The following is a 25,204-nucleotide window of genomic DNA, read 5'->3' as shown; positions in this document are numbered from 1 at the left end:
CACTATGCAATGAATGCAGAACATTTCTGCTAAAATTTAGTATTTTAGTATTATCTCCCAATTTGGGCTCAGTTTTTAATGTTTTTACGAATTCTCCCTAGCCATGTCTTCAGAAAGGGGTACAGTAATGTACAAATGCATTTCTGTTACAAGTACACCTAAAAATCCGAGGCTGGATTTTAAATTCAGAGAACATGACAAACCTGAACCATCTGTACAAGATGCTTTCATTGCTTGACTTCATTGTGCAAGTGTCTGTATAAACTTGTGTTTTTTCATGTCTCTGTATCATGAGCTAACAGCTTTCATTTATGGAATAGCCTTTCTTTATCTGCTCATATCCTATCCTGCATGGTAGAGAATACTAACTGCTATTTGTTCATTTGTCAAATGGCTGTATGAAGTCCTGTGATCAGGAATTCATAGTCATGATTACCTTGACTCTTACCTTTTTCTAGTGCTGACAATTAAAAAACAGCATTTACAAAACTATTTGCTCTTGTCACTGTGCACTTCATTGAAGCAAAATGAGAGGCTGGTGTTTCTATTTCAAGTTTCATTGAAAGTTTAGCTTACAGATAATAGAATGTTTCTATTTTGGACTACTTCATACATCTGACTGCCAAATGTGAATTAGGTATGATTAGTGAAAGTTTAGTGTGTTAAGTGTCAGTTTTGGATCGTATGGTGAATCAAATTGAAAGATTATGTAAATCAGTCTTTAAATATTTTTACTTTCAAGAGTGGCAGACACTCTTCCCATTTTCGGTCCCTTTTATCCTCCTGACATTTTTGCTGGATTCTTTCCTTCTAAAAAATGGCAGCAATAGCCTACCCTATTTCATGGTTTCAGTTTTTTACATATTGCTTTGGCTGTAAGTTAAAGAATGGTTTTCACTTGGTAATGGAGATTATGAATTTATTACTTAAAAGACAAAATTTTTCTATTGTAGATAAGTTGTTAGAATATCCAACAAGATTAAATTTTCCAGATTGCTAGCCAATACTCTTAAGTTACTCTTTTCTTTTTCCTTCCTTTACACATTCTTGACGAATGTTCACTTTGGTTGGCTCTGTTTTTTTCCCTAGTCTTCTGGATAGATTAAGAAGCTTCATAAAATTATGATAGATTTTTAGATAAGAGTAACTGAACTGCAAAATCATTGCATTTAATGTTAAGTACTGATTAGGAGGTTTTGGACTTTGTAGTAGGCTCTTTGAGTTCTTACAACTTTGAACAAGAGAAGTGCCTATAATTGCATGTCATTGCTGGTTTTGAGTTTTCAATCTGTTTTCAATTTTGTATAAACACAAATATTATTATCAGTGGCAAATCCAGATCAGATGCTAATTTGGGGGTTGGCATCCCCCCCAAACTGCTTTTCAGGCCTCACCGTTGCACTTTGGTGGGGAGAGACAGGAGGAGGTTGTCTGCTGTGTGAATAAGCAGCCTCACAGCTTGCGAGGCTGGTGGGTAGAGTGATGCGGTGCAGCCAGGTGGGTGATGTGTCAGGGCTAGAATCTGTTTCCACCTCTGCTGCTGGTCTGCTGTTGGTATGCCCTCCATCTACTTCCCAATTTATAAACTACCCATCTTGGACTCCTTTGGAAAGGCATTTTTGAATGAAAGACAAGCAAATGGAGAATATTATCCTGCCAGAACTGGAATTCACTATTGGGCGATCTGAGGTGTCTTTGTGGCTTTTGCAGATGTGAAACAGAACCTGTGCTGCTGGTATGGCAGCTGGAGGGCAGGCAGGTTCCCTCCATTACCTAATTGGCATTAGGTGCCTATGTTGAAGCAACCAAATTCCTCTCCAGATATCTGTACGTCTTGTACCCTTTTTGCTGAGACTTTCTTGGCCAGTCTTCAGAAAACCTGCTAGAGCTGCTAACTGTGCAGTCCTGCCCCATCCTTGTACCAGCTCGAGCGTTTGTCTGTTCCTTCACTGAGCCAGCTTGGCTCAGTAAACTGGCAAAGAAGCTGACTTGCCTCCCTGAGCAAAGCAATATGTCATTACTAAGAAATATGATGAGACTAAACCTGCTGTTTGTTACAGCTCCTTTCTCCTTGTTGAAAATCTATAGAACCTCTTAATTGATGCGTGTTTTTATAATTAAATCCAGATGTAACAAAGCCTAAGAAAAAGCACTTCTGTTCTTAAACCTCCTCTTTCACTCCCAGTCCCCAGAATAAAATGTTTCTTGAAGTGGCTCAAAATAGTTGTCGTCTCATCTTTGCAGTTAAGGATATAAATTATTTGGAATTATCTGTAGATTTCAACATAATAAATATCAGTACAATTGTTTGTTTTCTTGGTTTTTCATAACCACCATCAGCAGTGGAAAGGTAAATTTAACTCATGACATTGTTGACTGACAGTGGAAAAAGTTGGTTCAGCATTTTGTGTCAATGTTTGTTCAGAAGAACAACATTGAAGAAACTGTTACTTTTTTTTAAAGGCTTTCTTTCTGGATCTTCTAAAATGCATTTATTGCCAAATAATTGTGTCTGTATACATGATACCTTATTGCCTGCCAGTTAGATTCTTAGTGTGTAGCCAAGTCCTTTTTGCCATTTTTTTTTCCTATTCTGGCAAACTTCACTGGCCATGCATTATTGCAGAGCTTGAGTTGCCTTAGCTGGGTAAGTTAGGTTGTGTTCCTTTTTGTGCTTCTAGAGACTTGTCTGTTTCTCTCAGACCTTTACTTTAGAGCTGCCATGTCAGTAGTACTTTGGATATTCAGGGACCACACCTTGGTGAGTCAAGCCCAGTGTTGTAAGTAAATGAGCCAGTAGGTATAGATCAAGTTTTAAATACCTAACTGAGTTCACTGAAGTATCAGTGCTTTTAAAGTGTGTAATTTTACAGACATGAGAGTATTTCAGATTTGCACAGAATTTATTACTGTGGATGCAACATTACTTGTATGGAATACATCTACCTTGGTTCTCATTTTGAAGTGTCTGGTTAGTGTTAAGTGGACTGTGGTTCACGAGCAGATTGTTGTGAAGAGTGGGTGAGATAATTTGACTTCTTCTGAAAATGCCAAACTAAATTTTTGATTTCTTCCTTTTGTTGTGCCTTCCAGCTTAATTAAAAGTTTGGCATTTTTTTTTTTTTATTAGATAGCCAACAATAAGGATGCATTGAGAAAGACTTGGAACCCCAAGTTTACGTTAAGAAGTCACTTTGATGGAATAAGAGGTCTCGCTTTTCATCCGGTTGAACCAGTCTTAATAACAGCTTCAGAGGACCACACTTTAAAAATGTGGAATTTACAAAAAACAGCCCCAGCAAAAAAGTAAGATTTTTTTTTCTTTCTTTTCTTCAAAAACAATTTTAATTTATGAAGAAAGAAAAACCAAACCCTAGATACCACTTCACTGAATGGCCCTTGCAGTTAATGGAAAGTGTTCCCTGAATTTAGGAGTAGGAAAACAAGCTCTCAGAGAAGGGTGGAGATGTGTAAAGAATGCCAGAAAAAATCCACGTGTTTGTGAATGTGTTTTGTTTGTGAAAAGGAAAACCATTCAGTTTTTTATATTTTCCTTGTGGATAACATGACAAATTAATTTACTAGTGAAAATATTTGGATGTGGCCTGTTAGTGTGCTTGCATGTGTATATGAATGTATAGAATGCATTTATATATCTATGCATATGTATGTATACACATACATGCATATACATAATGTACAGCTTTAAACTCTGAGATGTTGGCAGGTTCCTTTGTTCACTGTCTCTTGCAAATTGCTGGGAATTTGCAGAAATGAGAGGAAATTCATAGCAGGGCTGATGTGGTTAAGGGAGTACCATCATACCTTTGAGGAGGACTGGGCATAACACGGAGTCTTCCCTTGGTCTCTAACAAGATTGGTGAAGTCCAGAGAAGCAAATTTTGAAGCATTTCAGTGTTGATAGAAAAACTAGGAGTCCAAAACTCCTTTGCTCTGATAGGAACACTTAATGATACATTCCATGTGATGCTGATGTCTCTCCATTTCTTCCCCTCCGCTGATGTACCTACCTACTTTGATGGGTCTGTGAGCTACCTTGAACGTCTTTAAACAAAAAACCAAACAACAAATCCTGTCGTGTTTTGAAAGACTACAAATAGTTCCTAGATATGTGAAAAATTGTGTTGGGAGAGGAAGTTTTGAGAGAAACACTGCAAAAGATGTAGCAGGGATTTTAAGAATTTAGCGATTCTGGCATTTTTTGTAAAGCATTGTGTAAGATTGTATACATGTTAATTTCTTTTCATACTTTGTTTAGGAGTGCTTCTCTTGATGTAGAGCCAATATATACCTTCAGAGCACATAAGTAAGTATTTCCTGAGAAATATTGTCATATTTTGAGAAAGATATGATTTTTAAACAGAAACAGAATTTTTTAAAAAAGTAATTTCCACCTTACCAGCTACTGATTTCATGTGGTACTTTTAGCTCCTATGTTTTTTAGAACACATCTGCATGTGTTCATCTCCTTTCTGCATAGTTATTTATGTCTGAAGTCAGATATACCACAATTTTAAAATTAAAACCCTACAAATTATACAGTTCAAATTTGATTAGGTGTTCTGTTCATCATTGCAGCTTTTGCCTTTTTGCCAGATACTTGAATATATAGAATGAAGCTGAAGAAGAATGAATGCAATGGATTTAAATCTACTGAGATGATTTCATGAAAGAGCCTTAAATCTTTTAAAAAGAAAAAAAATCTGTTTATGCGAAGTACAAAATCCTACAGTTCAAATTGTGATGTTGTAGCATATGATTTCATTATGCAGAATTTTTGTTGCAATCCATGCAGCAAGTGAATTGTATTTAACATGGAAATTTGAAGATTCAGAAGATTGACATTGCATTTCATGTAATGAAAATGTTAATAGTCAGTGTTTCTTCGGGGGTTTCTTCCAGTGGACCAGTGCTCTGTGTGGTGATGAGCAGTAATGGTGAGCAGTGCTACAGTGGGGGAACAGATGGCCTCATCCATGGCTGGAACACAACCAACCCAAACATCGACCCCTATGACTCTTACGGTGCGTTGCTGTCACACGCAGCAGTGAAATCATAAGTTTAGTGACAGTAATGTTGTGTCACTAAAACAGTGTAATTTGTCGATAATGCTTCTGTGAAAGTTTAAAAGAGCAAATTGAATGTTATCTTCAATTACTTGAAGTAACATTATTTTAATGCTGATGCTACTTGATGGCAAGATAAAGTATCATTTTCTTAAAAAAGGCCTTGATCTCATCACAGTTTTGAGAAACAGCTAGTCTAAAGTACAGGTTTTAAAAGTACAGGATTAAACCTGATAATTTGGCAAGTACAGGAAATGTGTATTTTAGTGTTCTTTTCTTTGAAAAATTTCTGTGGAGTTGAGATAAAAAGAGATTTTATAGTCTGAGACCAAAGCTGTTAATGTTGTTTGCAAACAGCTAAAAAGGCCCAGTTTGGTAAAATTTACCAGATCTGAGTGGATGTCAGCCTTGTGTCTGGATTTTGAGATTTACTTTTCACTTCTGGTAGCTTCAGATGCAGTTGGCCTCAAAGCTAACTTTTGCATAAAAGGGACTGCTGTGCCATTAATGGCTGTTTGAAAGTGAATTTTAACAATGAAGTGTATTTCAACAACTTCAAAACTGTCCCTTCTGCTGAAGCATTGTTTTGTTCATTTAGTTGTAAAGTGGGTAACAGAATGTCACAAATACTGCTGAAATTCAAGCATCTTCGTGCCAGAGTAAATAAGACTTCTATATTGATATGACATGATTGATCTTGGGGTTTTTAATGGATTATCTTCCAAAGTTTGGTGCATAAACACAGACTAAGATACAGGTATTGACTTAATTCAGATTTTGTTTTGAAATGTGGTTTTTTGTGTTTTGTTCACAGATCCTTCTGTTCTAAGAGGTGCTTTTGTAGGCCATACTGATGCAGTGTGGGGTCTGGTTTACAGTGGAGCACACCAGCGATTGCTGTCGTGTTCAGCAGACGGCACTATACGTTTATGGAAAGCTACAGAAATTGCTCCAGCTCTCAATATATTTAATGATAATCAAGGTACAGAAAATCACCCTACCCTAAAGTTCATGAGCATCACTGTTCAGAGTGTCATAATTTTGGGTACTGAACAGAAATACTTCTTGCGCTTTTTTCTGAATTTCTTACCTTTATGAGTGTTTTTGGGAAGAGTGAATTTTGTGACCCTTCTTTGACATTAGCTAAATATATACCTATGTGCAGGGGGACAGTCAGATATATCTAAAACCCAGCTGCTGCAGATGATCTGCTGATGATACTAGCACCATGGAGAATAATGTATTAACTCAGTAATTCAGATTCAAATTTGAGGTTCCACTAGGCCCTTGCTTTTGGTTTGTAAAAAGTAAAAAGCCCTTTCTTCCCCCAGTGGATGTTTGCAGTAGCTAGTCTTTTATCTCAGTGTCATTGTACCTTCCAGATTTGTTCCTTGTGCCTCTAACACAAGGAACAAATCCAACTGAATTTCTCAGTTTCCACATTAACTAAGTAAAAATAACCTAGTGATCCTAAACACTGGTAGTTGAAAAAAGGTACTCCTTTGGAATTAGTTACTGAAATTTCATGCACAAATGAAAATCCCACTGTTTAGAATCTAATTTCTGGAAGTTGCTGTCTGAGTCAAAGTGCTCCAGAACAAGCCCGTTGACACTGCCAAACTCTCCTAGAGCTAACAGCCATTAAAGGCAGCCCATGAGCTGAGACAGTTCCTTATCTCTTCACAAAAACTTTGAGGCAAAATAAACTTTGTCATAACTGAACAGACTTGTTGAATTATGGTGTAAAGTTGGTCGGATATGTCTTAGTTGAGACAGACTGAGCAAAATAGAAACATTCTATATATTTTAGTTTTTGCAGAACTATGTTTCTAAAGGTATGCAGGATTGTTATTGCCAGCTCACCTATCTGCCTGCTTTGAAAACTTCCTGGAGAGATTTGGGGTTTGTTGTGCGTGATTTTGGTTTTAATTATTAAACTAAGGGGGAAGGGGGAGTAGTTTTGCCTCACAGAGCTAATATTAGGACGTTTTTGTATTCTAAACTGGAATGAAGCCCAGTTGTGAAATCCAAAGACTGAAAACTCCGTTTTCCTATGGCTTATTGATAACCTTGAACAAACTCCTTAAAGTATCTGTCACTCATTGTTCAAGTCCTTTAGATTAACCATTGTAGCTTACCAGGAAGCTGCAGATAAGCATGCATGGCAGTGGTAGAAAGGGTCACTTGAGAAACAATGTGTTTTCTTCTCACACCAATCCTTTTTGGCATTTTTTCGAGTACTTGTAGATAAGTACCACCATTCCTGAGAAATATTCTTGAGGTCATGTGTCTCAGAAAGATATTTCTCCCATGAATCTTTAGAGAGTTTGCAGAGATGTGATGATATTCCTGTGTTATCTGAATCTATGATCCAACATTAGGTTGCTTAAAATTCAGTTTCTCGCTCTCTATCTCTTCCTCCTCCTCCTGGCATCTGTTGCAGCTGGTGTTGTTCTTTCACACAGCAGGTGGTGAACAGGACATTTGAGGAGAAAAATCCTAAGGGATAGATCTATGCCCAAGCTTTGCTGATTTGACCTTCTGTCCTGTAGAGTGCAGATGGCTACAGTATAAGGAGATCAAATATATACCACAAAAGGCAGGATGGACAAAGCTTTGAAATACAAGTTTATAATGTATTTGTATAACTTTGCATGATGACAGTTCCAGTGTATAAAATTTGCACCTGGAGAACTTTGGTGGTTTTTTAAGCTCTGATTTTGTCCAGGTTAATTATAACAACGTTAATCATCTGTCATATCAGTTGTACCACTTTAATTTCATGTCCCTTTATTGAAGCAATGGAGTTTGGTGGAGTTTTTTTGAGAATTGCTGTTACAATTAAGGGAAGGAAAAGGGGCCCGGGAGTTCTTACTTTCTTAATTTCAAAGTAGATTTCTGGCCAGCTGCAGTTCCAGATACAGTATCTTAGTAAAGAATGTTGTTGATACATGTGTAAAAAAAAAAAAAAAAAAAAAAAAAAAAAAGATTAAAATAGTGATCAATACAGGGCAAGCTATTTAGATTGGCATAATTTATGATTTAGAATGCAACATTTCCTTTCATAATCGTGGTTCTTTTGATGTTGAAGTGCTTACTGGTTGAATTTTTTTGTTTAATATTTTTAAAATTTTCTTCACACCAACTACATCTTCCCTTCGTTGCTTTCTAGAAATGGGAATCCCTTCATCAGTAGATCTTGTGAGCAGTGACCCAAGCCTCATGGTAGCATCATTTAACAGTGGACACACTAGCATTTTTAACATGGAGACACGGCAGCGAATTCTTACCCTGGAGTCCAGTGTGGATACCAGTATGTATCAAAAGCCCCAAACCAACCAAAGGAAAAAAATGGCTTCTTGAAGATCGATACCATTGATAATCTTTTCAGTGTTTCCAAAGAATTGGGCAGTGTCATGAGAAATTATAACATGAATTATGTTACAGGCTGTGTTTTGAGATAAAACAGTAAATTGTTACTACTACAACAGACCTCAGGGGTGTATCAGTAGCAGAAGAGTGCACATACTTTTGAAATAAGGTAGAAGAAACAAGCTCGTACTCTGAATCCCTCCTCAAGGGGTAGTAGCACAAGAAAAAGCACAGGTTTCTTTAACACAGCTTTGTGATCTCTGTTGATTCAATATATCCATTTTCTCTTCAGTCCAAAATTGCAAAATAGAGGCAATATCAGGAAAATTCAAAGTTGAATTTATTAAAAAATTGTAAGTGTATGTCAATTCTTTTTTATTTTTCCTCAGAGGTATTCATCTCCTAAGGTTTATTACACTCTTGGCTCATTTGGACTTGGGCTTTAGTTGAAATTTTCACTGTAGGAGGAAAGCAAAGCTCCAGTGAAAGAGTATTCATTCACAAGGTCCCATATAATGCCTTGGATCATGGCAGTGACCAATATTAGAAGTTTTAGAGGACACTGTGAAGAGGCTGCTGTCACTAAATTATTTTACCCTGGCTTTTCAAAAGAGACCAGAACGAGCTGAAGCATAAGGTTTCATATTTAAGCCACAATGGTAAAACATTGTGTCATTTAAAATTTTGGTATTTCTTCCCCCACCCTCAGGGTTTTATGTCACTGACTTCTACTATTTAATTATATTTTTTAAAAGGACTAAGCCATTCTTGTTGGCTTTGCTTGTGTGTTTTAAAATATTTAAATGACTGTCATTTTATAAGAGCAAATGGAAAGTGCCATCTCTCTTCTTTGTTATTCCTTACTGTGCTGGATTTCTTCTTTTAACCCACATCTTTGTTCCTGTCTGAAAAAACAGTTCTAAATTAGTTAATGCTGTTCAGCAGCAGTCACCTTTGTTCTTCCATTCCCTCCTCCCTTCTATTTTTTTTACCTCTTCCTTGCTGTAATTCCGTAATACTGCTTTAGGAAAACGAGACCCTGGTATGGCAACCAGCAGTCCCTGTTTAGTATCTTCAGTTATGTAACAGTACTATAAAGCTTACATGTATTTTAAAGAAATAAATTATTATTTCTACAAGAGCTAGACAAGAGGAAAATGTCTCCTGAAATACCCTACCACACTATTTAGGGCCTCTGCTGTTCAGTATAATCCTCACTCTGGCATTTTCAAACTGTGAGGATGGCTAGCTGTGATGAAGGTTCATGTGCTTTTAGTAATTTTAGGAGAGTTTATTAGTATGGATGTGGGGTTTTTTCCTTAATTTTTACTTCAATAATTTCTAAGTGTCTTGTGGATGCTGACACGGCTTTATGGTTCAGATTTTTATAGAAAAGTGTGAAGTGAAATCTTTACCATTTTAATAGCAGGTGAACCTTTAGTACTATCCTATTTCATTTATTTTAGTAAGAATTGTGATTAAATGATGTGAATGTTCTTTGGAAGCAATTTAGCTAAATACAGTCAACATGAAAGACAATATCTGTATTTTGATGTTCTGTGTAGTGACTATTTGTGGGTTTTGTCATAATCTATGCCTCTTAAGACCCCTCTTGCATTAACCTGTGCATCACAGCAATGCCTAGATTTCTAATCAGATAATTCCTATACTTTTTTCTCTGTATGTGTATAGGTATCTATATATATGCATGCTATTTCAGAAGTATTGAAGGCTAGGAAATTGGCTCTCCTATGAATAGTCTAGCATCCTTTTTTTTTTAATAATAATTTCAATCCATGTATGTCAGATAATATTAAGTGGATTTTGTTTGCTTGAAACACACTGCCTGCAGTGTTTTATTTTCCTGTCCTGGGTGTTATGAAGAAAGTTTGACTTGGCAAGAGGAGGAATGTGTGTGAATGAGGTGTTTTCACTCAATTTTTGGTTTCACATTTTTAGCTGGTGTGCCTATCTAAAACCATGTCCAGAAGCTGGACCTTACTTAGCATACATACGATTTATGTATGTTTTTATCCTGTGTAGTTTGGAAAGTATTGTAAAGTGCATAACATAAGGTGCTAGCTGTGAGTTTCCAGGATATATATGTAAGAAGTATTTTGCAAATAAGATTGATTACATACTTATTTCTTAGTAGCAATCTTTCAAAGAATTTAGCAATTTACATGTACTGATATGTGTGGGTTTTTTCTTAGCAGTCAGTTCTTCCTGTCAGATAAACAGAGTCATCAGCCATCCAACTCTTCCAATTAGTATCACTGCTCATGAAGACAGACACATCAAATTCTATGACAACAATACAGGTATGCATCTTTTCAGCTGGTCTTAGCCATAGCCATTACATTGTATAATGTAAATCATTATGATCTATATTATTCACATAAATGCTGAGGGATGTCAAGAATTGGATAGCCTCTGAAGTGGAAATCTCTCATCACCAGCAGAGTCCAAAGATTGCCAGCCCACTTAAAGCTTTGTTGGCAAAGTGATAAGGAACTTGCATCTGTCCATTCTTTTGGGATGCCCTGTGTATGGGGTTTATAATTATTTACCATAAAAGGCTTCTTTTTTCAAAATCTTCACGTTCTTATGTTTATGTTTCATCTGTTGGTTGTCTGTATTATTTTGATCTTGAGAGCGGGAACCTCTTGCACTCCTTCAGTGCTTCCTAGACCTCTGCCACGTTTGACCCATAATTTACAATTTTTAACATGAAATCATTGCTGTAATTTTAATAAGCTGTAATAGAACATTAATTCTCTCTGAGACAACTAACATTATCCCCTACTCCTATGTAGTTTATATTCATTGCTTTTAGTATACTCAGCCCCTGCCTTCCTTCCCATTCAAGATCTTACCTGACAACTCAATTATCTTAAGGGGCAGATATTTAAAATGCACAGTGATTGCAGTGTCAGGATGGCTTAAAGTAAAGGTCTCACAAACGTTGATGATATTGTTACTGTGGTTCTTGGGAACTGTGAACATTAAAAGAATGACTTCTTGTATAATTTTAATGATTCAGTCATGGGACAAGATCTTGTATTTATAATATCAGCTATGGTAGCGTCATAAGCAGTGACTACAGGTAACAAAGTTAGTTGCAGAAAATAACCTAAATAAATCTTTTCTTTCAAAGGAAAACTGATCCACTCCATGGTGGCTCACTTAGATGCAGTTACAAGTTTAGCTGTTGATCCTAATGGCTTGTATTTGATGTCTGGCAGTAAGTACATTCAGATTTCATTCTCTTTTTCTCATAATGGTGGCAGGCATGCAAATTATAAAGAAAACTGTTTCCCTTTTCTTTAGGTCATGACTGCTCGATTCGCTTGTGGAATCTTGAAAGCAAGACTTGCATCCAAGAATTTACTGCTCATCGCAAAAAGTTTGATGAGTCCATTCATGATGTGGCATTCCACCCATCCAAATGTTATATTGCCAGTGCAGGAGCAGATGCCCTGGCTAAAGTGTTTGTATGACAGAGTGCTTCCCATTCAACTTTAGCTTTGTATATATTTAACCAGCTGCACAAAAGAGAAGAGGAGGGCATGAGTTGTTTTATCTTGCCCTATAATTCAGAGAATGTTTGTAAGTGTTTAGTTTTGCAGGGTGCTGTTTTCTAAATTGACGTTTGTTCTGGTTTCTGTGAGCTCAGCTGGTGCTGAGAGCTTGGAATCTCTCAGTTTCAAATAGTTTAAAAAAAAAAAAAAAAAAAAAAGCTTTTATTTAGGGGGTGTGAATTTTCGTCCAGGCAGGCCTTGGGTGAAACTAGGTCTACGTATTCTCTATTAATAAAATGGAGTACTGGAAAGAAGGGGTCTAATTGCATCAGGGAGTAGGAAAAGAGGGAAACTTCCTAGGATGCTTCTCATTGAGGAATCTTAATGTACTCAAATCACCTGGAAAAAGTGATTCAAAGTCAGTTCACATGCTCATTACTGTATCATGTGAGAGGCACTTTGTTATCCCTTTGGTATGAATAAAGTAGATCTTGTTCAGAGAGCAGTAGTGGATAGTTAATCTCAGCCACCTGGCTGCTAGCCTAAGATAAATGCAATTAAAGGAAGGCAAATTACTAACATAAATTAAAATGCAGTAAAGTTTCTGTTACACCTTCTGTGTTTCTCAGTAAATACCTAGTTTGCAAAAAAATTTATATAATTTTTTTAAGACTGTATTAGCGTATGGTTAGAAGCTGAGCCTTTAGTTTAAATCCTGGTTAACAACAGACTGACACAGTCTGTGTATACTGTAGTAGCAAATTTAACTTATTCAGATTTTAATGCTGTTTATTCCTGGAGATCTGGCACAAGAAATTATCACAAAGCTTTCCAAAGAAGCTGTCCTGCAATTTTAGGTATCCAGCGTTCATCTCCTCTTTCTGTTCCTGCTAAAAAGGGTATCATTCTGGGCATTAAGGATAACAGTGAAATACTTCATCTGAAGATTAAATCTGATGCTTTGTATGGGTCCTTCTAGTGGAATAGGTGGGAACTATACAAAGCTCCATCAGTTTGAGAGATTCTGCTACTGCTAGAGATATTTCCCAGCTGCACCATTTGTGGGACTCTTTACCTTGTCCGCTTCGCTGGGTGTATGTGCCATTGATGGGGTTACCTGAAGAATGAGTGCTTCTCATAATTACTCAACAGATGTCCTTTGTTTATCTGTTCAGAGTTTCTCTGTTGATTTGACAAATAACTTTGAATCTGATCTTTAGTCTTTTTATCCCTTCTTAAAGGAAGGTGAGTGGATTCTTTTCTATTACATGTCATCATCAGAATTATCACTATTCATGAGCGTGAAGTTGGTGTTTTTCTCTGATGGGATTGGGAAGCAGAATTTCTGCTGGAGTTGATTTCTGGTGCTGATATGAGTAGGAAAGAACCCAGTGCAACTCCTCAAGTACCAGCATGAGGCTGAGACTGGAAACTGATAAATAAATCTTTACCTTTAAACTGACACTTGGTAAGCAGGAGTCATTGAAAGATATCAACATAAGGTTTGACTGTGTTGTTTTTAGAGTGGCATTTGGGGATGGGACCACATTTGAAGTTGATCTCAGAGTTTAAACCAAGTATATTATTTAGAATAAGAGGTTGACCTGTGCTGTTTGAGCCTGCAACACATTATATGTACTGCTAAAATATCTTGGAATACCTTTTATTGCTCAGAATATTCAGATATGTCACTTCATGATATTGATATGCAATATATTTCCTTAGATAGGATTAAAACTTTTACCATGAAACAGATGACTACAATAATAATACAGATTATTTAGTTTTTATAAAATGTTTTGGTTATGATGAAAAGGAGGAAACTTGGCTGCAAAACTGAGCATTCAACTTTGTGAGAGTTCTGTGTACTTGACTCATATTCTTTCAGTGTCATTATTTTATTTCTTTTTGAAGAGAAAATTACAAAGATTTATTTGAAAAATTCTAAAAGTTATGTATATTATATATGTGTATATATATTGTAAACATGTATTAAATGTGTCTAGTAAGGGAAGACTCCATGGGTGCATTTTAATGTTTTAGTATTAAGAGTCCTCTTGAGTTTGTGTATACAAAGGATAATGGTGTGAGTATGAAATGAATGTTGTGCTTTTGCTTACACAATACAATATGTAGTCACAGTTGTTTAAATTGCTGTACATAAAAACTAATAGGCCAGCATGCTTGTTTTTAAAGACTGTCATTCTGATTACAATTGGAATGTAAGAGGTGGCTGTTCAAATGTGAATTGAAAGATGTTTCGTTCTCAGTATTGAGCTCTTGCTCAAACCGAAAAGTGATTTTTTTTAAAGCTGGCAATTAGCTAGAGGATGAGGTGCCTTTAAAAAACAAAACAAAACAAATGTAGCCTTACAAAGAGGTTGTGGAGTATATATATTTTTGTGCTTGTCTTCATAATTGATGTCAATGTCTTTTTACTGTACTTGCTCACATACTTGTAGGACTGCAGGGTATTGTGCATGAGCCTGTCAGATCTTCTGAACATCATCATAGGAGATAGGGTTGAAAAAATTATTTAGGTTATCTAGTCCATCTGCTTGCTAAAGCAGGGTTGTAGACTTGTGCATTCTAATATTGTCTTGGACAGTGAGATTTTATATGTTCTAAACAATTAGGCTTCCTTTTAAAGATTATTTCAATGATTACATCTCGCTGGCAGGAGGATTTACGTGATATTTAGTCACTCCTTTTTGTAACTTCATGCCAGTATTCCAAGCCATGTTTTGTGCCATTTTACATATTCTTCATAGTCTTTGGAGTTTGGAACCTGCATGCACACACTGGTTCCATCTGTAGATTTTCATTCCTTTCTGCTTTCTTCAAGCTATTTTTTTAGTCTGCTTTTTTTGCACTACATTTTCTTGTTTTCATCCTTTAAGCTCAATTCTCCAAATCTTGGTGTCCATACCACCATTCCACATGCATGATTTGTTGGACTTAGTCTGAAGGTTATCTGTTAAGCTTGGTTGTTATTTGGTTGGGTTTATCCTCTGTAATGCGATGCTTTTATGTAGGAGGACCAAGCTTTTGATGTCCGACAAACTCAAGTCGTATGTCTTTACTTGTGACAACTCCTCTAAGTAACATTTGAGCATTGCTATTTTTCAAGTTTCTTCTTCACTTTCAGTATGTTATGATTCTTTTGTAGAGACTTAATTCCTGTTTCATGATTATCCTGGGTCTTACAAGCTTTGAACTTCTGACCTCTGAGGGCACTAAATTATTTTTATTTGTTCCTCTTTTATGTGCAGTTTTTCTTGGTTCAGTGTAATTGGTAACTTTCATTAGTGTGATCCATGTGCTCATTGAAAGTGTAAACAAAACTGGACCCAAGGCTTATTCTTGAAAAGACCCTTTTTCTGCAATATCAGTATATAGCGTTTTACTATTATTATTTTTCCCTTATCTAATTTACATGGTAATTTTTAAATTTAACTCATATAATTTTTTGTGTATGTTAGCCTGTGCTAATGATTTTGGTTTTACTAACTAATTTAATGGCAGAATTTTCAGTCCTTCTGTATGGTGAAAGTTGGTCCGCTAGGTTTAAATACTCTCACTTTTAATTTACTTCACTGGGCTGTTTGCTTTCACATATTTCATTCAGTTACCAAAATGCCCAGAATGATTTGGAGTAGCTTGGAAGAACTTCTAGATACATTGTGTTACTCTTACAAAATCCTAGTGTCTGCATTTATTTTTGGGCCTCAAGGAGAAAACTTCCACATAAAAGATTTACTACTTTTATCTCATTCATGTTTATTTTGATCAAATATGTTCTTTAGCAAGAAGCCTGTAGAACTATATGCCATATACTGCAGGCTATTTTTTTAGGACATGTATTTTCAAATAATATTACATTAAAGCAGTCCCATGTAATTTGGTTCCTATGGTGGTGTCCACCATACAGCTTTCTGATTGGGTCATACAACACTGTTTTTCAGTTGTGAATTTTAAGTAACCAGAAACTTGTCCATTTGAATAAATGTGTGAGAGATAAAGGACTTAGTTACACCACCTTTTCAGCACATTTGTTGGATCACAGATATGACCTCTTTCCCTGCCTCCCTAGGTTTCAACAGTGTAATTTTGGGGAGCAGCAATTTCTGTAAACTCGTGTTCTTTGAGCAGTGTTTGATGGGCAGAAGTGTGGAAACAAACAATTGAAAAGCGGACATAACCATCAGATAATTAAGTCTCGGTTTTATTAATGCCTTTCAAGATGTGTATTTGGAAACATGGCAGTGTGTTTTTAGACTGTCCCAGGTATCCAAGAGCCTACTTGATGCCTGTGTGAAGTACCTAGTCAACCTGAGATGCATTGAGGAAGAAAGTACAGCCATTGTCATTGTCCTATGCTGAAATTTGTGGCTGTTTAGTTGAAGCTGGTTTGGACTACACTTAGAAATGAAGAAATCAGAATGTGATAGTTAACCTCTTCCATGTGGTAAATTGGTTTGTATAAAATGTGGCAATCTTTGATATGGCAGTATGGGTTTTCTTGGGCAGCTGCTGTTCATGAGCATCATAGAGATGCTTAGTGTAGTTGTTACTACTGAGTGACAGAGGGGATGAAAATATTTCCCTGAAAAAAATGCTCAGATGTTTCAGGAAGCTTCTTTTTTCTCATAAGGATGTGAAGGTGTTGAGAATATTTTATCTGAATCTGATAATGTGTTTAGCTAAAGAGGGTTACAATAGGTGAACAGTCTTGACTCTTTCATCATCAGTGTCTTTAAGCTTAGAGACAAACACAGTTACAGAAACGATTCTCCTGTAAACTGCCAGTGAAAGCCTCTGCCATGTTTCTACTGAGCAGCAGAGAAACTGATGGACAGCAGTGTCGATCCATCTGGTTATGTCAGGGGTGTTCTACAAAAAGTAACCCCTCTGGTAAGAGATAATGTTACATACAGCAGAGCAAATGAACTCCTGGGGAGGGTGGGGAAGGACTAGGATGAGTCTTGTGTAAATAGTCCTTGTTTGGGCAAACGCTCTTGTTTAGCTGGTGGGAATGTTCCTAGGAGGGAGGATGGTTGGAAATACGACCTTTAAAAAAAAGTCTCTGCCTGTACTAATGAACATACCTGTGCAGGTTATCTATCCTTTTGATCCTGCTTTTTATCTTCCCACTTAAATCTTCCTTTAGGTTATATTTTCTGAGAATCTTAAATCTCATCTGCAGTGAGCTCTTATTGCAGAGTGAATTTCATAAAGGGCTATTAATTTTTCTCTTGGAGTGGTTTTTTGAAGGGTGGTAGGGTTTCAGCTTCAGCCCTACTGCTCTCACCACCAAAAAGCTGATTTGTACCTCTTTACACCCAGTTCATTTAATTCTAGTTGGTTATCTCTTACCCTGCCTTCTGGCTTAGTTTTGCTGCTCTGTAGTCAGTTGTGAAAGCTTATGAATTGCTGTATCATTTAAGATGTTTTTGAGAATCTGGATTCCACTACAGAAGGCATAAATCCAGTTGAATAGTACAACCTGTGGGTCTCATCTGGTTTGTTGTCAGGAGAGACTTTTTGTTAGATTACAAAATCCAAACTATGGCTGAGCTAAAAAGGCATTTAATAATAATCTATTCTTCTTAGCCCAACTTCTTCCTGCTTAAGCGCAGATTGTGGTATTGTGTGTTAAGCTAGTTTTGCCCTGCTCATGCTGCCAAGCCATGCTGTGATTGTGGGAGATCACACCAGTGCTTAAACCATGCCCTGTGCACGTGTTTCTAAGCTTCTCAAAGCCCTGTGTTGACATGGTTCTCAAGGCCAGTCTTCTTCCATTCCCTCAAGTTTGAATTGCAGGCTCCCAAAATTACTTCCTGGCTATTTTGAGAAACCCTTGGTCCTCACACCAGAGTATTGGACTAGGGTGTTGAGAAAAGATTTGTGCAGCTGGATTTGTACTATTCTGAAAGGGAAAGGATAACTTGTTGCCAAGCCAAATATTGTCATTATTTTTGGATTACTTGTGAAAAGCAGCCAAAAACATTGTATAAGGGATAAATGATGGACTTCAAGCTAATATTTTTCCATTAAGAATTTATTTTTTTATGCTTCCTGTCATCAAGATACAGTGCTTTTGAATGTAGCTTGTTTTCAGGTGTATGGCTCCTCAAATTGTTTCCTTGCAATCAGACATTTGCAGATGTGTATCAGTTTTGAAAAGTGTCTCATATATGTTAGCACTTCTTTTGGAAATGTAAACTGAGCATGTTAGTTAATGATTGCTTGTACTTTTATAGTCCAAGCAGACTGAAAAGCAGTCTTGTGCTATGTTTTCCTTGAATAGTGCATCTGAAAAAACTTGTAGAAGGAACCCCATGATGAGATGACTTTTGTTGCTGTAAGGTTCTCTGTTGACTTTTGTCAGCTTTGCATTGTAATTTGCGTAATTATCTTCAACTGACTGTCAGGTTAAAAAGGACAAATTTCTTCGTCATATGGACTGTAGCTTGGATTTTTTGTTGTTGTTGTTGTTGCTTATATTAATAGAATTTTTTCTTTTCTACTAGAACTTAGAGGTACCTGACACCTCTCTTTAGGAGAAGTTATTACAGGTGATAACCACTAACACGATAGTAATACAGTGGCTCCCCTTCTGTTTTGGGTCACTTCCATGGCAGATAGTTGATATGAAAAGGCTACTGTGGCTGATATATAAACAGCTAAAGGAAATTAAGATTCCCCTTCAGAACTTTGCTGAGGTTATGATTTTATATGCCAGTTTTGAATGACTGCTTTGAAACAGTGTTGGGCTTCAAGTGTCTTGTAGAACTTTGGATCCAAATGAGAAATACCTGCTTGTTGAGTAATAGTCTGTCAGTTTTTTGTGTATGGCTCAGTACAAGGCTGTGTCAGGATTGCAGTACCACCAAAATTACCTTGTTTAAATGCAACTGTTGTACAAAAGTGAATGTTATTTTGAGTGAGAAATTCTGTTTTCTTATTTATGAAGGAAATAGTTTTCTTGGGAGTAAGCATCCATAAATGTAATATATTTCATGATTTTGAAAAGGCTTATTAATCATGGGACATGAGAAAAATGAAAGTGTTTCATTCTCCAAAGATCTGTTAGCATTTATTATTACAAGTATAAATTTTTGCTTTAAATGGAAATGCTTCTTCAAAAACTTAGTATTAAACTTCTTACTAAAACTCAGTAGTTTAAAATGCTGGAAAAATATCTAAAATGGCAAAGACAGAAAATTCAGAGGGAGATTATTTTGAAATACGCCAGTGTAATTTTGAGCTTCTCAAGTGCAGCCCTGAATTTTCTCTTTTTCACTGCAATTCATACTTTGTGAAACTTCTTGGATAGGTTATATTTAAAGCTACATTCACTTGCCTGAATAAGTCAAATAAATATTTTGTCATTTAAAATTATATAGATCTGCTTATGTTAGTGTGCCATTTGAAATGAGACCCCATTGAGGTAACCATGCAGGTATTTGTGCTGGTATGGCAGTAGTGAAGTGGGGTATCTGTGTACTGTACCCGCATTCTGTGCTGAGCAAAATCACACGGACTTCCAGAAATAAGCAATGGTTTTTAAGAGCAGCTTTATTTAATGTTGCAGCAGCAAGTGTCATTTGTACCATATAATTATGTAAATTGGGTGCTAATAAATACTATTTTTCAACATTTTGCATTGTGTTCATAATTCTGCATTTTATCCCAAGATGTGTGTGGTTTTGGTGTGAGTGCTAGGAGGGGAAAGTGCATTAAGACCAAGACTAATAGACTTGTTTGGAGGGGCTTGAGGTAACTCCATGTGAAATTCTTGTTGAACTGTGCAGCGTGTCACTATTCTCAGGAGTGCCTTGTTTTTTGTGTTCTCTGGGTGTCTTGGTTTCATCCTGCTCCACCAGCTTGGCTCTGTTGTCACCGCACATCTCCATGTGCTGAGGCACATGGTCCCTGTGTGGGGGTGAATGTGGGGTGAGCAGACATGCGGAGTGGGTGTGGTTGTGCAGGAGCTGGTCTGTCAGCGGGCGTTGTTCGCAGCCAGACACGTGGCTCTTCCCGAGGACGGCGTTCATTCAGCATAAAAAGAAACGCGTGGTTCTGCCCTTGGGGAGAGGATGCGGGAGAGCAAACCACACATCACAGATGGCAGCTGCGTTGCTACAGGAAGGTGCTCAGAATGGCACTGTGAAGGGGTGGCAGGAGAACCTACACAGAACTGAGCAGAACAAGTTGTTGTCAGTGAGTCCATCCTGTTTTTTCTGAGCTTGTAGGTGGGATAAGTGAAGTTCTCATCTTTTCTCGATAGGTGTAAAATAGCCTGATTTAGTCCTAGTCATCTTCCTGCCTCGTAGGAAAGGAGGAATTGCTTTATGAATTGACAGTACAATCTCATTCACCCCAGTGTGACTGCCTCTAGAGGATTCCTGAGGTAGGGGGAAAAAAGATTTAGTGAATAATGTACAAGTGACCCTCACATGTGGGAGGCCTTCCTAACATGCTTATGGGTTTGCCTGTGAACAAGATATGGCCCCATGATGATTTGCATGTGAGAAAAGTGAGTACACTTGGTGATACAGGGGAACTTCTACAATTTCTTGTGCTTAAAAAGAAGTAATTTCTATGACTGCTGGAATTCTTGAACTGCATTATCAGAGTTCTCATTAGAAATCTGAGAAGGGGTTAAACTGGTGTTAAGAAAAATAACACGTTTCTTGCCATTCAGTAAGACTGACACAGTTGATTGTGAGCAGTGTTGCTGATGCAGTGCTAAAACCCTCATCACCCTTCCTCCCCCAGTTTAATGAGGAAAAAAGATTATTTTGAGGAATTTGAAGCATTCAGCTGCATAGATGTACATTTGTAATGTTTTCAATGTGTAGGTGACTTAGCAGATGTAAATGGCCTGGTACTTTCTAAGATGTCTCAAAATGAGATGGGAATGGAAAAGAAAAGGGATCAAGTTGTTTCCATAATGTTGCTCATGGACAGAGAAAAATAGCTAGCAGAATGATAGTGACTTTGTTCAACCATGAAATAATTTAAAGTACACACACCACAGAAAAGTGACTTAAATTTGGTGTCTCAGTAATATTTCTGATACTACTTACTGCTTGCTTTGACTTTCTAAGAAGATAACGTGGATAATTTTTTGTGGGGTTATAGGCAGAGTGTTAAATCACTAAATATGTTTAGATTGGGTTGATCCTGGCTGGATGCTTAACTCCAGAGCTTTTCCTGGTTACTGGTATGGTTTTCCTTGTGTGCTGGAGAGCCATGGGGGAAGGAGCATGAGGAGGAAGGGGAAGCTTGTCTGCCCACCTGTCAGCAGCAGCCATGGAGAGACTCTCCTCTTGCTGAACCAGCAAAGCAGCAGCAGCTGAGGAGCAGGAGGTGCACACTGCAGGTGATGCCTTCTGTGCAGGGCAGCACAGTGACAGCAGAAATGCTGAGTGTCCCACTCCAGGGAAACAGGACTTTGAGTTACCTCTCTCTGATGGCTGAACTCTTAATTGAATTTGGTGGCTCACTGAAAATGTGAGTGGCTAATGCTGGAGTTGGAAGAGATGCTGAAACTGAGCTCTTCCAAGGCTTCCAGAGCATGAGCATCAGTAGGTATTTCCAGGTGGGTGTTCTGCATTGTGGTTGCTGAGCACTGATAAGCCACCAGCCCAACTCTCAGTGCAAAGATGCTTATTTCTTAGGGAGAGGGTGGTCAGACACCCTCTAGAGTGTGTGTGCAGTGACTAGTTCAGACAGCTCCCATCTCTTCAGGATGCCTCTGCCAGACAACAGCTTCTGCTGCACTGGTCAGACATCTGAAACTAAGTGGCCCAGCATCAAGCGACTGGACATACAGATCCTCTTTTGATTCAGTCCTGCGTCTAGAAAGTGTGTAGAGCCTGTGCTATTTTTTTTCATCTTCCAAAGGAAGTCTGGTTCCAAAAAGAACATGATCTTGCAGACTTTGGAAAGTACATATGACCTTGATGCCCTTCAGTCATTAGACTCTACTTCAGTGACTGATTCCTCTGACAGGTAATTTTGTGGTAGCTCACTCTAAGGATCTTTTTCATCTGAGCATGTAAGAGGACAGCACTGAAGTGCCCGGGGCTTTGCCAGCCTTGCTAGGTCTTCCATAATGTAGTAGTAATCTCAGCTGTGTTTCAGAAACTAAAGTGGCATGGGCTGTATTTGCTGTTTATTTTTTAACCCCATATGAGATGACATGCACTGCATGTGCCTTTAGGACCATTTTATTGCAAAAGATAAAGCAACTTATGTTGATAAGCTCAAAATAGCTTGTATATGTTACAGAAGGAGTTCTGCTGCTTTCTTCAAACAAATATACCTCTTTGAACATTTATCTCTATATGTAAGCTATCTTGGTTTTTTTAATAAAACAGCATTTAGCGACTTTAGTAGGCTGCAAGTAAGTTGATTGCTATGAAAGATAAAGGTTAAGAGGAGTGTATTCTGTGATTGCTTTTCTTAATGGAAGGGTGTATTCTTAAAAGTTTTGAGGCTTCCGCTTAATTTTATGGTGTTTATGAATAGGATGTCTAAGTTTAGACAAGAGTTGGATTAAACCACTTTCATGCTTTGAGTTTTGACAATTTGAGGATCGTCCCAAGAAGTAAATAAAAATGCACTTTGAGAAATCAGCACCAGAGTTGTTCTGTAAACTGAAGATAAACCATTTGAACAGCAACAAACCCTGAAGTGCCCTTTATAAATGCTTGACGAAAGATAGCTGTGCAACTTTCCTGTGAAAGAGCATTTGAAAGCTTAATGTCATTGCTTGAAGTTCAAGCTTTAGAAAAAATTATATCCCATATGCATATATCCCTTATGCGCATCCTAAAGAACATGTGTGCTCTAGCTGTTCCTGATGTCTTGGCCATCACTGCTGTGCTTTTGGCAGAGCAAAAGTGAAACATTGGGGAGTCTCTGCAGGGTACCAATCTTTGGTGCTGCAAGAGTACATTCAATATGGAGAACAATATGTGGTAGTAAGCTGCTGCATTAAAAGTTAAACCACAGTATTAAGAGTAACTGTAAGTTAGGATTTAGGCCTTTTTCTCAGGTAGCCCCAAATCAAGCCCCAAACAAACAGGTTTTCATACAATAAATCTGGTGTCTGAGTTGAAGTCCCCAGTAAATTCAGTTTATGGGCTTGAGTTTTGTCCAGCCCATGTAATGTCCCTTGTTGACAGAGAAAGATGTGTTCAGCAGAATGGAGTGAGGAGCTGGGTCAGGAGATGGGGGATATCAGCAGTTGCTCTGCTCATACCTAACTCTCTCTATCCTTAATCATTTTTTCAAGCCACCACGCTATTGCTGTGAACTGCAGCAGCACAGATTAGTGGTAAAAACTCTGCATACAAATATATTTGTGGCAGCTGACAGTGTCCTGTGCTTTTAGTCTGGGTAGAGTGGTTGAATTGATGATACTCAGTTAAAACTGGAACTTAATGTTTCTTCTAAGGGGAAGCGATGAGCTTTTACTATGTAAAACCACTGTTTCATCCAGAATTGGTTTGATAACCTGTAGAGTGGACTCCAGCCTGGTTTATGTTACCACACCAGGGGGATCATGCAGAATCTGCTGGTTTTATTAATTTGCATTATGCTTACTTAGTTGACAGGTTTTGAGCTATTTCAGTCATATTTCCAAACATAATGATTTAAAAAATAGTGTTACTTTTGCTGATAAAATGAGTTTCCCTTACGGCAATTCAATTAAAATTTATGTGGCTAATAAATATCTTGGCTCATGGTTATTAAAACTATAAATGCTGTTAAAAGCCTGATTTGCAAGTAATATGGCAAATGTGAGTTTTAATTTCTTTCCATTTCCTGTTAGTTCCATGAGCCTGGCACAGCATGGCTTTTATTGCCGTAAGGGGTGTGAACACTCATGTTTTCATTGGTTCCTTTGATAACTTTGCTTAATGTATGTATTTTCTTAAATGATACTGGATGGAACATAACCAGCAACTGCTGCTTGCAAAATAAAGTGCAGTTCTTTTGGTCCTCCTAGTGTGTCACTCCTCCCCCAGTGACTAGTGACATGGGTAGTTCTCCAGTTAAGAAACCACTGTGTGTTCTGACTGATCCAGGGCTGTAGTAGGTATATTTTTAAACCAATCTGTAAAAGAGAAGTCAGTCCTAAATTTGACAGAGAGTGTCTGTAAATGCTTGAAATTCTGCTTTTCCCAGTGTATAATACAGAACTTCAGATAATTCTCTCTTAAATCCTGTTAATGGCTCTTGAATAGCTCTCCTCACACTAGAGACTCCTCTTCTGAGTGGTGGTTTAATGACAGACTGGTGGGTCTTAAATGCTTTTCTCATTGTGACCAACTTAAACCCACAGTTTTTCTCAAAGTCTCCTGTGTCCTGGCAACACTCGTGTGGTCCTGCAGGCCTTGAACCACCCAAGAGTGAAGGATGAAGCTGAGGGGGAAAGACACTTCTCAAGATCAAGCATTAATGCAGTGTTGTAGGAGATTAGATTCCGGTTCTTGCATGTTGGCTGCCATGTGGATTTGAGGATTTACTGGGGTTGGCAAAGGATTAGAGGGTCCTGGAGCTTGACCCTTTCTGCTCACTTGCTTTTCAGTTTCTCAGGGTTTGGATAAATCCCAGTGCTTGAGTTTACACTAGCTGAAGCTTAACTTGCTGACAAGACAGCAGTATGGAGTGAGTACCTGCTTTTAAGAAGGTACTCAAATTGAGCTGTGTTCCCTCTCCAAAAGAAGCATCTGGTATTTGAGCTCTGACCTGTGTGTCATGTGGTGGGCAGTGCCGCATGAGGTGTTTCTACCACAGCTGCTCAGCAGCCTGGCCACTCCCTGAAGGGACCTGGCCACTCCAGGGAGCAGGTGGCACATTTTAAGAAGCTTGCATGTGTCCAAAGGTGAGAATTGGGTAAGCTGGGGCTCTATGCTGGAAGCAGCTCTTCAAACTACTGCAGTTATTTCCTCCATGTTTACTGCCTCCTTCTCTATCCAGCCAAATCAGAGTTTCTGATGCCTGCAAGGACAAAAAATGAAAATCAACAGTCTACACAGAGCATTATCATGCATAGGGACAGAGCTGCAATCAACCTTGCTGACTGGAAAGTGCCAGAGGGAAACACCTCCAGTGCTTCTTGAACTGAGGGCTGGCGTTATTCCTGTGGTACTTGGTGTGCCTTCAGCACGGTGCCCAAGGGTCCTGCCTTGCTTAAGTCCA

At 37.9% G+C, this 25,204-nt stretch overlaps 1 protein-coding gene across 3 annotated transcripts in view; it reads left to right on the top strand.

Moving 5' to 3' along the window:
• Positions 1-13,272, top strand: part of STRN (striatin) — a 62,645-nt gene extending 49,373 nt beyond the window's left edge. For 2 of the 3 annotated variants that reach the window (XM_082276649.1, XM_082276647.1), the window contains 8 exons: positions 3,131-3,306; positions 4,280-4,327; positions 4,924-5,045; positions 5,902-6,069; positions 8,260-8,400; positions 10,673-10,780; positions 11,617-11,703; positions 11,790-13,272. In XM_082276649.1, the coding sequence (XP_082132775.1) occupies positions 3,131-3,306; positions 4,280-4,327; positions 4,924-5,045; positions 5,902-6,069; positions 8,260-8,400; positions 10,673-10,780; positions 11,617-11,703; positions 11,790-11,959 (1,020 nt within the window). In that variant the 3' untranslated portion in view covers positions 11,960-13,272. The remainder of the gene's footprint in view (positions 1-3,130; positions 3,307-4,279; positions 4,328-4,923; positions 5,046-5,901; positions 6,070-8,259; positions 8,401-10,672; positions 10,781-11,616; positions 11,704-11,789) is intronic. The other variant, XM_082276648.1, reaches the window with a different exon arrangement.
• The last annotated feature ends 11,932 nt before the right edge of the window (positions 13,273-25,204 follow it).

This window comes from Coloeus monedula, assembly GCF_965178545.1.
Source record: "Coloeus monedula genome assembly, chromosome: 2".
NCBI classification, from domain to species: Eukaryota; Metazoa; Chordata; class Aves; order Passeriformes; family Corvidae; genus Coloeus; species Coloeus monedula.
Note: the sequence above shows the minus strand (reverse complement) of the source record. Positions and strands in the feature narration are given on the sequence as shown.